The sequence below is a fragment of the Spermophilus citellus genome (assembly GCF_964194105.1).
Source record: "Spermophilus citellus genome assembly, chromosome: 1".
NCBI lineage: Eukaryota > Metazoa > Chordata > Mammalia > Rodentia > Sciuridae > Spermophilus > Spermophilus citellus.
The window spans coordinates 272,141,874-272,158,673 of record NC_138182.1 but is presented as its reverse complement, the minus strand read 5'-3'; the positions used below and the strand labels follow the sequence as shown (position 1 = coordinate 272,158,673).

The window sequence follows — 16,800 nt, the reverse complement described above, 5'->3', positions numbered from 1 at the left end:
GCATTCAGTTAGTTAGAAGAGATCAAAATAAAACACACAGACAGTACCTTATTTTAATGCTAGGTCCGAGACGGCTCGGTCTCCCTGTTTCCCTGCCTCCAGCCGCTCAGCAGGGCAGCGAGGATTACTCTGGGCTAGCAGGAGAGAGAGAGAGCGAACACGCCGGGGATCAGCCTTTTATTTGGGGGAAACAAGAGATTCAGGGGAGAATTCCATCCAATGAAGGTTGAGGGGGGGCTGTACTCCAAGGTCAGGGTCAGTGATTGGGTCTCCAGGGTCAGTGGTTACGCACACCCCCACACGGATGGGCTCTCTCATCAGGAAAGGGTCGGGATAACTCCGACACAGCCAGAGTGCCTCAGGCCCTTAACGGGAGTCACCCAATCACGTGTCAGAATGGCTCCCCACAATACATAACTCACTCATACAGTTAATAAGATAATCAATTTTATTGGTTGTTAGTTCATTATTTCTATCTATAAATGTCAAATAAAAAGTTTTATCAACCAAGCAAATTGAGGCCATTATCTGCAAGATGATTTAACTATCCAATTAAGAAGGGTTATCACCTCAGTGGCTGATATTGCATCAGAAACTTCTGACTAAGGCACTTCTGGAGCAGTTAACATCTAGGGCAATTTTTCTTGCCACATTGAGGCAACTGAACCCTACTTTGTGATCATAGCACAATTAGTCTCTAATCCCATTCTCCTTCTAGTGAGTCTGTCTCACAGACCCCTTTGGATTCAAGTTATACATTACTTAATGCTCAAGGTTGTATTCAACTTATTTATTTACTGTTTGATACTATTCTTAACTATTTTCATATTTTTCCTCTTGCTTAGGGACACTACTCTTACAGATATTTTAATGACAACCAATTAGACTTTGCCTATCTTGATTATGTCACACTAATGACAATAGTCTTAAACTTTGACTGAATTTCTTCTTCCGGTTACTATATGATAGGAATGACCTAGATAAAGAACACATCCTGTAGGTCTCTGGAGTACACTATTTAATGCTTCCCTACCCGTTTGGGCCCTGCTCTTGGTTGATATGCTCTATTCTGTGAAGCATGGGTCTGGGATGATTTAGGTTGAATGGGTCTAGGCTGAGAAGGCTTAGCTTGGGAGGGCTGGGGCTGAGGGTCTTTTGTCTGAGAAGATTTTGCTTGAGAAGACCCAGGTTGAGAGGATTTGGGCTGGATATGCTTCACCTGGAATGGCTTAGGATGATGTGATATGAACTGAGAGCTGGGTAAAAATTCGCTCTTAGATGTGGAATGAGATCTTTTTTGGAAAACTGAATCTGAAGGCCTTCCCTGTGCCATCAGCTTGTTTCCTTGCTGAGAAGCAGGTCTCACTAGTTTTTGTGTGTTTCCTGTTGGCTGAAAGCACTGAGGGTGAAGATCTTTACTATGGGATGCTGTTCTAATAAACTTTCCAGTTACTTGAGTAATTTTTGTTCCTGGGGCCAGGGCTCGCTTGGGCTGTGGTTTCCCTACTGGTCCTGCTACCTGTGAACCTATAGAACGTAGGTGACCTACCAGGGAGACCACTGCCCCAAACTTTGCAAGAACTCCCATTCTTTGTGATCTCTCAGGACAGGCCCACACATGCTTAGAACTGGGTCTTGGGGGTCTTCCAAATGTTTGATTCAAGTGATAGTCCCAAGAGGTGCTTGAAAATTTTGTGAATTTTTCACCTGAATAATATCTCTGGGCTTGGGAATATTGGATACCAAAATCTTTACCTTTTTTATGGGACCTTGAATTCCAAAAGGGCGAAGCACAGAACCATTTAGATCTCTGTTCTGACCCTAAGTGGGAGCCCATAACACAGGGAGACTCCAAGGAAACCTGGTCAAAGTTACCTCCAATTCTGTTTGGTGAAGGCCAGGCATTTTCTAGATGAGACTTGGATACTGGAGAGTGGTGAAAATTCTGAAAATTTTGGCTGACTTCACCAGCAATCCCAGGATCTCTCCTAGGTCTCAAAGCTTGGCCTTCAGATGAATTTGTTAGTTGACTATATCTTTGTTGTCCCTCACCTTCAGCTGTTCCAGCCCTGTTTACATTAGGGAAATTCTGAATCCCTTGAGCATTCTCAAAGTCTTGGTCTACCTGAATCCCCAACTCCCTGGCCAGGGAGGCCATATCCTTCACAGACACACATCTGAGTGAAGAGGACATCACTTCCTGGAGGGCAGTGGAAAGGCCTTCCATGTTCTTCCCTCTGTCCCCAGCTTCTTCCTCTTCCCAAAACAGTAGCTGTGATGGTTTCAGTTTCAAGGTCCTCTGGAAAATCTGAGCCTCTTCACTCACCCTGGCTTGGGGACTGAGTACAAAGTAGCATCTTTGAATGGTACCTTGTCCTAAAAACAACAGCAAGTCCCATTCCTTCTCACCTAAGCAGTCAGCGAAAAAAAAAATACCTGAGGAAACTTCCACCAAGAGCCCAAACTGTGTCCAAAAGCTTTCTAGGTCTCCACGAAGGTTGGCCACAGCAACAGGCTTTTGGAAAATACCCGGGCTTTTATCACTGTCAGGAAAACACCATGTTATCTCAACTAGGCCATCAGATATTTGCCTAGGAAGCATCGGAACAGACAAATCGCGATGAAGAAAGATTTTGTGTGATTTCAGTCGGTCAGGGCTGAGCAGTGCATTGAGGATTCTGGACTTGGAAAAACTACAGTGCCCTAGACGTACAAAAGAGATGACAGGCATCTTCATGAGACTCAGAAACTCTTCTGAATCCTCCGTGGGCCCTCCTGAGGACTGTGTTGACCGCTTCTTCACAATGTCCTCCATGGCTCTCAGCATTAAGATGCTTTTGTTGTTTTCTGAGTCTGGCAGCAGCAGGGGAAGAGCAAACTGGCAACGATACATGTTTGACATGACTTCTCGTTGCAAAGAGCTGTCTGAACACAGCATGGAGGCACAAAGCACATCAAGGGGATGAATGGTTTGTATGTCTCGAATTTCCAACTTTTCCAGAGCAGTCATCAGTTCCTCTTCGCTGTCTTCATCCAGAACCCTGCGCCTGAGGATTGAGTCTCTGGCTGTCACATCCAATGCTTGAACTTTCATCAGGAAATTCCAGGATAAGTCTGCTGGAGTCTCAGGTGTCCACCTACATCCATGATCCAAGGAGAACTGTTTAACCAAATCTGGCAGAAGTTTTCTGCTTCTATCCATATTCAAAGAGGAAAGTACATCTTTAAACACTTTCTTTCTTTCTGTAAAGGAGAAGATACTTAGTGAATGTTATATTCAGAATCTATGTTTCCTTCACTGACTTTTTAAATTAAATAAGAAACTGACATTTTCACTACAAGAAGATGAAATGATACAAATGAAGGGAAAGTCCCATTTCACCACTCTGCCTATTCTATGTCTCTTCTAAGAGATATGTCAATATGCCCTGTATGCTTGTTTCCCATTCTTTCTCTATGCAAATACACAAGTATGCCTGCATATATAGAAATTATAGCTTTATTTAATGAATGCTACTTTATTTTTACATAAGCAATATCATATTAAACAAATGACTCTTCAACCTCTTTCCGCTTAACGATTTTCCTTGCAAATTCTTCCAAGTCAGCATGTGGAGAGATCTCCCTAATTCATTTTAGCCTTTCATGTACTCCAAGTTTAGATGAGCCATTACTTAATCATTGCCTAAATGAAACAATGATCATTTAGTAATTCTTCCTTTTTAATTTTTTTTTGGCTAATGTTTGTATTCAACAATAAAAACCCTTGTTAATTCTTCATTAAACACATGTCTGAAGGATCTCTAGGTTGATACTGATTTCTTTCTTTCATTTATCTCTTGCTGAATTTTAGAGAATCTGAAAATTTTTATTTCTATTAAAGTTTCCTTGGAATTGAGATGCTGTTCTTAATGTCTCCTGATCTCCCATTTCTAAATATATTTTCTAGCTATTTCTTGATAACAGAGATAGTGCTTAGTAGAGAAAGAAGATTGGAGTGTACTTTACTCCTGACAGATGAGATGGTAAACTAGCATAAGTTTATTAAATGTCTTTGAAAAGGAACCTAGAAAAATAATAGAAGTGAGAGAAAAACAAATGGATTTTATGAATGAACAAAAATAACTAAAAGATATCTTTGGTTAGTCTCAAGGTTGTTTAAGTAGGTATATGTACTGGGGTAAGAAAGTTGAGAGGAACTGATGATAGCAAAAAGGGCAGGCAGTGAGAAGATAGTTTTCAGGAAAGTTCAGGTTCTGTTCTTGCCTATCCCATACTTTGCCTTAGGTCAACAACCCTCCACATTTTTAGCACAGAAATTGACATTCACATAATCCTGGCCTGATATCTAGAGTTGGCAAAGTTACAATGGTGCTAAATGGAGTAGATGGAAGGAACAAAGTATTTGTACACACAAAAAAAGAATACATCTAATTAAGCACATAAATGGATAAAAAGAAGTAAGCGATAATAATTTTAAAAGTAAGCAATAATATCAGGAACCCAGTATCATTTTCATGAATTAAAAATTCATAAAAATAGCCCAACTAAGGCAAAGAGAAATGAACAGATTTCTGTTGCTTCTCATTAAATATTGAATTTTTAATTTGAGTCCAGTCAGGTTAATGGGGAAATGAGACCAAAAAATAAAAATAAAAATCCAGACTCCTAGGATTTTAACTACCCAGAGTCTCTAGAACATATTATACACAATGAACAGGTCACCATCCAAAGTTAATAGACATATAAGAAGAAATAGGAAAGGTGGCCCATGCTTAATCAATGGAGATTGACCCCAAGAAGACCCAGATATTGGATTCAGCATACAAGAATTTTAAGACAGGGATTGGAGTTGTGGCTCAATGGTAGAGTGCTTGCCTGGCATGCATGAGGCCCTGTGTTCGATCCTCAGTGGCACATATAAATAAATAATTAAATAAATAAATAAATAAATAAAATAATCCATTGACAACTAAAAAATATCTTTGCAAAAAAAAAATGAAGTCTCAAAAATATTGTGCTAAAAATAAAATTATTTTAAAAAAAAAGAATTTAGCTGGGATTGTGGCTCAGCGGTAGAACGCTCGCCTAGCACTGGCAGGACCCGGGTTCAATCCTCAGCACCACATAAAAATAAAGGCATTATGTAAAAAAAAAAAAAAAGAATTTGGGGGGCTGGGATTGTGGCTCAGCAGTAGATCGCTTGCCTAGCATGAGCGGGAGGCCCTGTGTTCGATCCTCAGCACCATATAAAAGTAAATAAATGGAATAAAGGTATTGTGTCCAACTACAACTAAAAAAATAAAGAATTTTGAGCTGGGATTGTGGCTTAGTAGCAGAACACTTGCCTCACACGTATGAAGCACTGGGTTTGATTCTCAGTACCATGTAAAAATAAATAAATATAATAAAGGTATTGTATTCAACTATAACTAAAGGAAATTTTAAAAAAAATAACTTTAAGGCAGCTATCTTAACTATTCTCAATAATATAAAATATAATAAGCCCATAAATGAATGATTAAATAGAAAAATCACAGGAAAAAAAGTAGAATGTATTAAAAGAAGGAAACTAGAATTAAAAATCACACTATCTGGATTTTTAAAAAATCACAACAGGGGCTGGAGTTGTAGCTCAGTGGTAGAGTGCTTGCCTAGCACATGTGAGGTACTGGATTCGATTCCCGGACCCACATAAAAAAAATAAATAAACAAAAATAAAGTATTGTGTCCATCTACAACTAAAACTATTTTTTTAAAAATCACTACAAGGATTAACAACCAACTAGAAATAATGGAAGAAAGTCAGTATCTAATCTGAAGAATAAAAAGAAAAAAATTTGAAGAAAATAACAGAGTCTTAGGAACTTGCAAAACAATACTAACAACTTTAATATACGTGTACTTGAAATCTCAGAAAGAAGAAAGAGGAAGTAAACAGAAAAAAATTTTGAATCAATAATGGCTCAAAAATTTTCAAATTGGTTTAAAAGGGTTTGTTTGTTTGTTTACAGATTCAGGAAAATCTATAAATAATGAGGAGATAAAAGCAAATATTACGGGGCTGAGGCTGGGACTCAGCAGTAGCATGCTTGCCTGGCATGTGTGAGGCACTGGGTTCAGTTCTCAGCACTGCATATTTATAAATAAATAAAAAAAGGTCTATCAACAACTGAAAAAAAAATTACACCAAGAACCATCAGAATAAACTGCTAAAAAAAAAAGAAGGAAAAAACTCTTGAAAACAATTAGAAATAAAAAGGATACTGCACTTTCAGGAGATTGATAAAATGACTGACAACAGCATCAGAAATAACAGAAGCTAAAAGACAGAGAAATGACACCCATAAAGTGCTGATGGCAAAAAATTGCCAATCTGAAATTGTATAATCAACAAAAGTACCCTTGTGAATAGCAAATAAAGACATTTTTTCAAAAACAAAAACCAAAAGACTTGCTGAGCACAGTGGCGAAAGCCTGGAATCCTGGCTACTTAGGAGGCTGAGACAGGAGGATCACAAGTTTGAGACCAGTCTCAGCAACTTAGCAAGGCCCTAAGCAACTTGGCAAGACACTATCTTAAAATAAAAAATAAAAAGGGCTAGGAATATAGTTCAGTGGTAGAGCCTCTCTGGATTCAATCCCCAGTACAAAGAGACTTTACCACCAGCATAACTATATTAAAAACAATAATAATAAACAAAAATTTCAGGCTAAAGGAAAGTAACATAAATTTGATTCTTTCATTAATTGACCCAAACTACAAGCTGAAGTAGAAGAAAGTTGATACTGCCTATAAACTTGACCTTCCACAGAACACACAAAGCAATGTTTTCAGCTTTCCTGGGACTTGGATTTGACACTGTGATTTTTTTTTTCCATGAAATGTAACATGATAAAGATGACCCTTCAGCTGGGCTTGATGGGCACATGCCTATAATCCTAGCAGCTTAGGAGGCTGAAGCAGGAGAATCTTGAGTTCACAGCCAGCCTCAGCAGCTTAGCAAGGCACTAAGCAACTCAGTGAGACTCTGTCACTAAACAAAATACAATAGAGCTGGGGATGTGGCTCAGTGGTTAAGTGTCCCTGAGTTCAATCCCCGGTACCAAATAATAATAATAATAATAATGACCCTTCATGAAGTTGGAGATGCTTGAATTTTTTTTTCCAGTTCTGAGCTGCATACACAAATCTTAGTTAAGTAAGATAAAGGGTAACTACATATCTCCAGTCAAATAGAGTAGATGGGCAACCACTAGAATTATACTGCAGTCATGCTCATATTATCATTAGGATAATGAAATGGTAGATTGATTGCAATATTAGCCATAATTAATGGCTTTCTGATATCCATAATCTTTGTAATATTACTTTGCAAGAGTTTGCAAGAGGTGGAATCTGTTTTTTCAACACATCTGTGTTATGTATGTGACATGTTTAGCCAACAAAATAAGGGTATTTGGGTTGAATTGCGTACCAAAAAAAAAAAAAAGAAAAGAAAAGAAAAAGAAAAGTGAAAGTACAACAAAGGCAGAACAGCCAAGAAAGACTAAAGATTTCTAGGAAAACACTCAAAGGTAGGAACAGATTCATCTTCCTAGCCTCCTCCTCCAGAAGGAACCAAGCCTGCCAGCACCTTGATTGTCTAACAAAATATATTTTGTTATTTGTTTCTTAAGCCACTCATTCTGTGATTCTTTGTAGAATCCCCAGCAAACTACTATAAGCCATGATGAGGAAGAAATTATTCTTTTTCTACCCAAAAGTAAATTATGAGTCCCCAAGACTTGAGTTGATTGTGAGATGGTAGATACCTTTCCATTCTTTACTCAGTGGTGATGTGCCCCTGGGTTAAATCTCTAGTAGCAAAATAAATAATTAAAAGGAATATTTGGATTCAAGACACTGTACTGATGTAATTCTCCTCATCAAGATAGCATTATATGATTTAGATTACGACAAGTAACAATATCTTGACCTTAAATCTTCACCATAATCTCCTCTACTGACTATTTCCACTTTGGTGATTTAAACTATAATCCTAATATCTTCCTGGTCATAAAGACACTAAAATAACTAAAGTGGTTTGATCTGAGGAATAGAGGGTTACACCTAAAAGCCTCCTTATATGTATGATAGAAGGTGACTGTGGACATTTTATAAGCTGCCAATCAATATTTACTTTTGCTTATTAGCCCTCTGCATCCAGGGATTCTGCATGTGCAGATTCAACTGACTGTGGATGGAAAATATTAAGAAAAAAGTTATACATGTACTAAACTTGCATGCACTTTTTTCTTATCATTATTCCCTAAACGATTCAGTATAACAGCTATTTATGTGAAATTTACAGTATATTCATATTACAAATAATCTAGAGATGATTTAAAGCAAATTGGAGCTTGGGGGAGGAAGGGAGAGAGAGAGAAAGGATGGTTAATGGAGTGCAGCTGAATAAGAAAAATAGTTTCTAATGTTCTACAGCACAGTAGGGTAATTATGGTTGATAATTTATTTATCAATAAATTGAATATTTCAAAATAGCTAGTAGAGAGGATTTTGATGTTTCCAACATAAAGAAATGCTATATGTGTGAGGCAATAGATATGCAATTACCTCAATTAAATCATTATACACCATTTACATGTATTGAAATCTCATGTTATACCCTATAGATATGTACACTTACTGTGCACCAATTAAAAATAAAAGTATATTTTTAAAAGTATATATAATAAAAAGTATATTTTTAAAAAGTATATATATAATAAAAGTGAAGTATACCATAGGATGTATAGGTTGTATGCGATTACTATCACTACCATATTACATAAGGGGTTTGAGCATTCACAGATTTTGTATCCATGAATGGTTCTGCAACTTATCGGCTTGGATACTGAAGGACAGCTATACTGTTCACCATTTCCCAGGTCCTTGATGATCCATTATGTCAACACTCAGCTTTGAAGACATGCCAGAATTAAAAGGTACAAGGAATTTCTAGTTAGTTGACTTTCTACTGACATCTGTGCCATGTCATCTCCTTTCCCCATTAGGTCCTAGATACCTTATTAATTATTGACAGGTTGTTGCCTGATTAACTATACACATATAGTCTCCATACCTTCCAGATTTTTATCCCCCTCCTCCAATGAAATGCTGGTTTCTGACTCCTCAGGAATGCGTTCATCAGAGAATCCGATGGATTCTGAACACTTGGAGTCTTCTTTACCATGATGCACAATGTACTCTAGAACATCATAACCTCCCTCTTTCATAGTAGTTTCTGCATCTTCAGTGTACCCAGCAGAACCTGGATATTCCTCTTTTCCTAAGTACAAAGAATCATCTGGCTCCTCATATCTCTGTCCATCCTGCAAATATGTAATGGTTGCTGGAACTTCATATTCAATTCTTTTGACTGAATATGGTGATGTGATTTTTGAAGTGTCATAGTCCTTCTCTTCCTCCCTGAAGGACAAAGCAATTTCCTGGTCACTAGTTTTATTGTCCCTAAAGAACGCAGAGGTTTTCAGATCCAAATGTTCTTTCTCTTTGGAAAACACTCTGGTCTCGGGATTCTTGTTTTGTTCTTCTCTAGGGGAAAAAGTATTTTCTGAATTCTTACTTCTGGATTGAGGAGATGTGATATCCTTGTGTTTTAAAAGTTCTGAAAAAAAAAAGAGATTTGATTATTTATTTTGTTTTTTTCAATTTAATAAAAAGAAATTGTAAAATAACTTGAGTTAAAAAAAAAAAGCTTGATAAATTAAATGAACCAGACTCAGAGATCTAAGTTCAAAGGTTTTCTCTCAATGAATTACAGTAGATGGGGTAGAGAGAGAAGATGGGAGGGGAGGGGAGGGGGGGATAGTAGAGGATAGGAAAGGTAGCAGAATACAACAGTTACTATTATGGCATTATGTAAAAATGTGGATGTGTAACTGATGTGATTCTGCAATCTTTGTAATGTTTTGAATAACCAATAAAAAATAATAATAAAAAAAAAGGTTTTCTCTGATAGTAAGGCTCAAAGACACTCACCTATAATCCCGGTGGCTTGGGAGGTTGAGGCAGGAGGATCGTGAGTTCAATGTCAGCCTCAGCAACTTATTGAGGCTCTAAGTAACCTAGTGAGATCCTCAGCAACTTAGTGAGATTCTGTCCCAAAATTTAAAAATTTTTAAAGGGCTGGGGCCAGGCATTGTGCACACGCCTGTAATTCCAGCAGCTTGGGAGGCTGAGTCAGGAGGATCACAAGTTCAAAGCCAGCCTCAGCAATTCAGCAAGGCAATAAGCAATTCACTGAAACCCTGTCTCTAAATAAAATACAAAAAGGGGCTGGCCATGTGGTTAAGTAATTAAGGATCCCTGGGTTCAATCTCTGGTACAAAAAAAAATGTTTTCTCTAATATGAGGAAAGATAGTACAAAATAAGGGGGGAAAAGACAAAGAAAAAAGGCGGTGAGATTCATGGAAGTAGAAGAGATCAGTGGAATAGAGGAAAGGTATTGAGGGAGAGGGCAAAGGAATGGAAAAAGGGAAGAAGGGTGGAATGAATCTGACCTAACTTTCCTATGTATACACTTGCATATATCACAGTGAATCTCACTTTTATTTATATCCACTTGGCACTAATATATTTGTAAAAACCTAGACCTATATAGAAAAAAATATAAGTTGGTAAAACAAAGGGAAGACGGGGAGGGAGGAGGGAAGAGAAAGGGGAAGTACTTAAGAGTGAATTAGAGCTAATTGTATTCCATGCTTGTGTAATTATTTCAAAATGAACCCTAATATTATATATAACTAAAACAAACTAATAAAAAATAAAATAAATAGATAAACTTCAGGAAAAATAGACTGAGTTCTCAAAGCATAATCTCTCTCTCTCTCTCTCTCTCAATTTCTTTCTTGATTTTCTTTTTCTTTCTTTCTTTCTTTCTTTTTCTTTTTTTGAAATAAGGGTGAGTCTCATTATGTTGCCCAGGCCTTGAACTCCTGAGCTCAAGTGATCCTCCAGTCTCACCTTCCCCAATTTCTGGAGCTACAGACATGCAATTACTCTTGGGAAGGACCTAATGCCTCCTACCTAATTTGTATGGCAACAAGTCAACCATCAGAACTTCTTTTTCTCATGGGAAATAAAAAGTATCACATTACTTCCTTGCTCAAAAGTTTGAATCTTTCATAGCAACATCACAGGGTAAATGTGTAAAACAGAAAATTTAAATTATCTTCAAAAAACTAAGAATGAAACCACCATTTGACCCAACTATCCCACTCCTTGATATTTATCCAAAAGATTAGAAAAAATCAGTATACTAAAGAAACAAAGCCACTTCAATCTTTATACCAACACAATTCACAATAGCCAAATTATGGAATTAACCCAGATGCTTCTCAATAGAAAATTAAGAAAATGTGTTATATTGCACAATGGAATTTTAGTCATAAATAAGAATGAAAAATGGCATTTTCCAGTAAATAGATAGAAATGGAGAAAATCATACCAAGTGAAATAAGCAGGACTCAGAAAGTCAAGGGTTGAATATTTTCTCTCATATGTGGAAGTAGAGCAAAATAAGGGAAAGAAGGCAGTTGGGAGGGGATCTGAAGTCATAAAGATACAGGGAAGAGCAGTGGAGTAGTAGAAGGAGAATGAGAGGGAAAGAAGAAGGACAGAAAATGGGAAAAAATTAATTTTTAAAAAATCATGCTATATTCATATATAAAGGCACCAAAGGGAATTTCACCTTATGTTTATGGACAGTATCAATTGAAAAAAAGTAAATAGCTGGATTTGGTGGCGCACAACTGTAATCCCAGTGGCTTGAGAGGCTGAGATAGGAGGATCATGAGTTCAAAGCCAGCCTCAGCAACTTAGCAAGACACTTAGAAACTCAGTGAGACCCTGTCTCTAAATAAAATACAGAAAAGAGCTGGGGATCTGTCTCAGTGGTTGAGTGCCCCTGAGTTCAATCCTTGGTACCAAAATAAATAAATGAATAAATAAATAACTGAAAAGAAGATCAGTGAAGTATAAGAGGGAGAACAGGGGAGAGAAGAGGGTAAGAAAATTAGGGAAAGGGTTAAAATCAAATTGCTTGCATGTACGATTTTGCCAAAATAAACCCCAATGCTATGTATAATTATATTTTTCTAATGAAAAAGAAAAGAAAAATTGAATCATGAGCAATATTCACTTGTGGAACTAATGTGACTCACAACTCATATTTCCTCAAGTTATTACAAAATAAATCTAATCTCTATAATTCTTAATCTGTAAGCAAATAGATGTAATTTCAAATAGTGTGTCCTAGAAACAATAAGATTTATCTTTCTAAGCATATTCGTCTTGTCTTACCTGAGGGTTATTAATATTCACTTTTTTTTTTAGTCCCTACCTCTCTATATCCTTCATTTTTGTTTGTCTTTCTCCCAGAGGTAATCTTCTCTGAAATATGAGATAGGGAAAAAGTGTGCAGAATTTAAAAAGCAGAGAACAATGTATCTGATTGATTTAGAGGTTAGATATTTTGTTTTCTTTGAATTTTGTTCAAATTCAAACTTTGCTGTTCAAAAATTCCAGTTGTTTTATAAAGTGCTCATTGTTAATAGTAATAATCCTGAATATTTTTGATTCCTTAAAAAAGGACTTACACCTGCCTCTACTGGTAATTTCCAGAATCGCTAAATAATACCTTCTAGAGTAAATGTTCCCTCATCTGAGACTAGTTATTTTTGAACCACTTAAGACTTAGCATTTGAGTTTATTTCAAAATAGCTAGGAGAGAAGATTTTGAAACGATATGTATTTGCAGTAATGAATATTCCAATAATCCTGATTTGATCATTATACATTGAATATATAAATTAAAATATCACATTGAATCATATAAATACATACAGTTAGTATATGTCAGTTAAAATGATATGTTTATTAGATAAATAATTATTTTTAAAAGAACTAGCATTTAAGTTGCTCCAGAAAACTAGGGTTCTGCTTCATTCTTATCACAGAGTAAATTAATTATGGATCTGCCATCTAGGTATGCTAAAAATTATTCTTCCTATATTTTCAGAATGGCTATCCTAAGTGAAAGATGTTGTTTGAGGTCTTAGAACTATTAACATCTATGAATTCATTTATTTGAGAAAGAAACCCCAGATTGTGCTATGATTAACAGTATTCTCTTTCCAACCGAGGAACTTCAGGATGTAATGCCAGAACAATGAGCACTTTATAAAACAACTGAAATTTTTGAACAACAAAGTTTGAACTTGAACAAAATTCAAAGAACAACAAATTACCCATCCTCTAAATCAATCAGATACATTGTTCTCTGCTTTTTAATTCTGCACACTTTTTCCCTATCTCATAATTCAGAGAAGATTACCTCTGGGAGAAAGACAAACAAAAATAAAGGGTGCTAGTTTTTTGTTTTTTCAGAAAATCTGCCCCATTACATTTACCCTTACTCCCAACCCCCATCAAAGTATAAAAATTCAACTCACCAAGCTGTAAGTCCCAAGTAGTAGCTGACTCTGAAAAAGTACTAAGTAAACACTTGAGAAAATACTGACAGCTCACCTCTCCCTTTTTCTGTACCAAAATTAACAGCTTTCGACTTTTCTTCAAGGGATCTGTAACTTTATCTAAAGTCTCATACTCTTCTTCAGAAATCAACTGTCGAGAGGTTAACGTATCCAGGATAGAATCTGGATCTTGTTGGAGGATATTAAGCAATTTTTTTCGCTGTCTTTCTATGATCTCTGAGGGAACGCTCTCAGCAGCCATAGTTTCTGGTTCCTAGAGCAGGAAATGGACAATGATGTCATTTTGAAGGATAAACAGATAAGAGGAAAAGACAGAGCACTTCTATTTAGCAAGATAAAATATGCAAAGGACACCTAGTGTTGCAGGGAGAATATATAAACAAGCACTAAGGAGGAGTACAACCCTGAGAATTCTCTGAACTTGGCTCCCTGTGGATTATTTGTTCCCTTCCCCCTCCCCATTTTATGGTACTAGGAATAGAAACTAGGGACTCCTAAACTGGGCTTGGTGGCCCATATCTGTTATCCCAACTACTATGGAGGCTGAGACAGGAGGATCTAAAAGTTTGAAGCCAGTCTAGGCAATATAGTGAGACCCTGTTTCAAAATTAAAACTTTAGGAAAAATTAAGAACGACTGTGATATAATGCAGTGGTAGAGCATACTGGATTCAATTCCCAGTACTGTAAAGCAAATAAACCAGAAACTTCTAGTGCTCTCCCACTGAGCTGCATTCCCAGCCCTATCCGTTCTTTTAGTGGCTTGAAAGTCTTATGAAGACTCAGTCTGGAGTTTAGCTATTCCAAGAAACCTCTCCTGAACTTCAGGATGAACTAGGTATTCCCTACTCTAAACCCTATACTGTGATGATAAGAATGCAAATTAATTAATTGGTTTTTGGAGAGCAATCTGGCAATATATGCAGCACTAGGTAAATGATGAAAATAAAAATGTATATCCTTTAGTCTAGCAATTCCACTTTAGGAATTCTCTTAAGAAAATGATCAGACCAGTGCTTAAGGATGTATGTACAAGAATTTGCATTACAACATTGTTAATCGTAACACAAAATTGAAAATAACCTAAATTTCCTATTGGAGATGTGGGGAATGAATGGTTTTTTTTTTTTTTTTGATATGTCAGAAGTAAAACATCCTATAAACTATTTAAAAGGATGAAGATTTATATATATTGAAAGTAACAATGAAAGACTCCAGCCCCATAACCTGAGGCCTTGTTGCGAAAGTAAAAGTATGCAATAAACAGGCACAAGTACCGGATGAGCTTATCCTATAACCTGTTGAGAAAGAGCACTGCACCCATATCTCAGGACATACTTGAGCTAACAGAAACAGATAAGCAGGAACAGAAAGAATGGAATGTAACCCTGTAGGTTTTCCGAGAACGTATAGCGAAAAGCAAGTTTACCCTAATGCTGGATTCAAAAGAACCAATGAGATACCTGTTAGTGTGCTAGGCGGAAACAACTCCCCTCTCCCTATAAAAGAACTGTACCCCAAAGCCCGGTGTGCCAGTTCACCAAAGCTTCGGCTGAGGTTTTGCTGTGCACCCGCAGGCGCCTGTGTATTAATAAACTGGCCTCTTGCTTTTGCAGCCAGTGTGACGTGTAGTTCTCTTTTGGACGGGGGATTTGAGGGTCTTTCAACAATATCCATAATATATTTGTTGTGAGCTAGCTATGTCATTAACATGGATCACACATTTATGTCTTTTCACTTGCCAGAATTTATTGAATAACACAAATTGACAAACAATATCACTTTCATTGGATGCAATTCACTGAGTACTTGTGTGTCACCTAGTAGTCATAAGCTGGGCAATAACAGCTTTATTCTTTTATTCCAATCTGAATTACTACTATCTGTAATATTCAAGTCACATGTCACATTTTACATCATGATATGTAAAGGTTACAGAAAGATCAAGAAAGGGTAAAGTTGGGTAGAGGAGGATATGACATATAAACATTTTGACATATCAGTATTCATTCCCCATATCTCCAAAAAGAAATTTAGGTTATTTTCAATTTTGTGTTATGATAAACAATATTGTAATGCAGATTCTTGTACATATATCCTTAAGAATAAGGGTCACTGCAGGTGGTTGGAGAAGATTACAAACCAGTCAAAGAACTTGTTCAGGGCATTCAAGGCACAGAGCTGTCAGAGCAAGGAACTTATTCTAGGCTAGGGTCTAGAGGGAAAGCACTTTTGAAGTTAACCACATCAAGCAGGGAGATCAAGCTAAACCCAGGGACAGAGAGTTGGAAATTTGTCTCCTGTCCACCTCATGATGCTTTTACCACATGGTCTGTTGATGGGTTGGTGCTCCTCCTTTTGTGGGTCCCAAGTGAAGGGGTTTCTCCATTAGGTGGTCTTGTGTGTTTGATAAACTCATGTGCCTGGTTTTTCTGATGTGGGCTCAATATATCTATGAATCAGTATGCTAACGATTTAATTCAATAAGTTCTCAGGTGTTCATTATTTATTAGGAAGATTATTTATTTATCAGGTTGTGCTAGGAAGCTGGTGATTATTTACTTACACAAACAAAATGTAGAATCATTCTACCTCAGCACTTATACTTAAAATGAAATAACACATAGCAAACTCCAGCTTTATAAAAGTGGAGTTAACTCGGGCTGGGGTTGTGGCTTAGAGGTAGAGTGCTGGCCTAGCATGTGTGAGGCACCACATAAAAATAAAATAAAGATATTGTGTCCACCTATAACTAAAAATATTTTATTTTTAAATGGAGTTAACTCAGAGTAAGACACAGCCTGAAAACTATTGATCTATTCATCATAGAGTAACTCAGAGCAGGACTCAAGTCTACTCTCCACAGTATTGTTATGGAAAACAGCACATTGTAGATCCCATTTTGGGGTTTTGTTATAATTGTTGTTTTCTTTGCAGTGGTGGGGATTGAACCCAGAGACTTAATGCATACTAGGCAAGTATTCTACCACTAAGCTGTATCCCCAGCCTCCTTTTTTGTTTTAAAAATACCCATGCATATATAGGTCATATTCATAAGTGTCTATGAAAAGTGACAAGAAACTACTCTCAAGCAACTGGAGACAATGAAGCTCAAATAACCCTATGAAGAAAGTATACCCTAAGGGACATCAATTACCCAAAAACTAATCAAGGCTACCACCTCAAGTGGAAGCAGACATCTCATTATGGAAACCAAATCACAGATCACCCCCTCAAGTG

At 36.9% G+C, this 16,800-nt stretch overlaps 1 protein-coding gene across 1 annotated transcript; it reads right to left on the bottom strand.

Annotated features, from left to right (window-relative positions):
- Positions 1-415: 415 nt before the first annotated feature.
- CARD6 (caspase recruitment domain family member 6) lies at positions 416-13,802 on the bottom strand (the record flags this gene model as incomplete). Its single annotated transcript, XM_081291958.1, has 3 exons — positions 416-3,243; positions 9,126-9,671; positions 13,520-13,802. 3 exons carry the CDS (start codon positions 13,800-13,802, stop codon positions 1,019-1,021), a joined length of 3,054 nt encoding a protein of 1,017 aa, XP_081148084.1. The 3' UTR covers positions 416-1,018.
- Between the last annotated feature and the right edge of the window lie 2,998 nt (positions 13,803-16,800).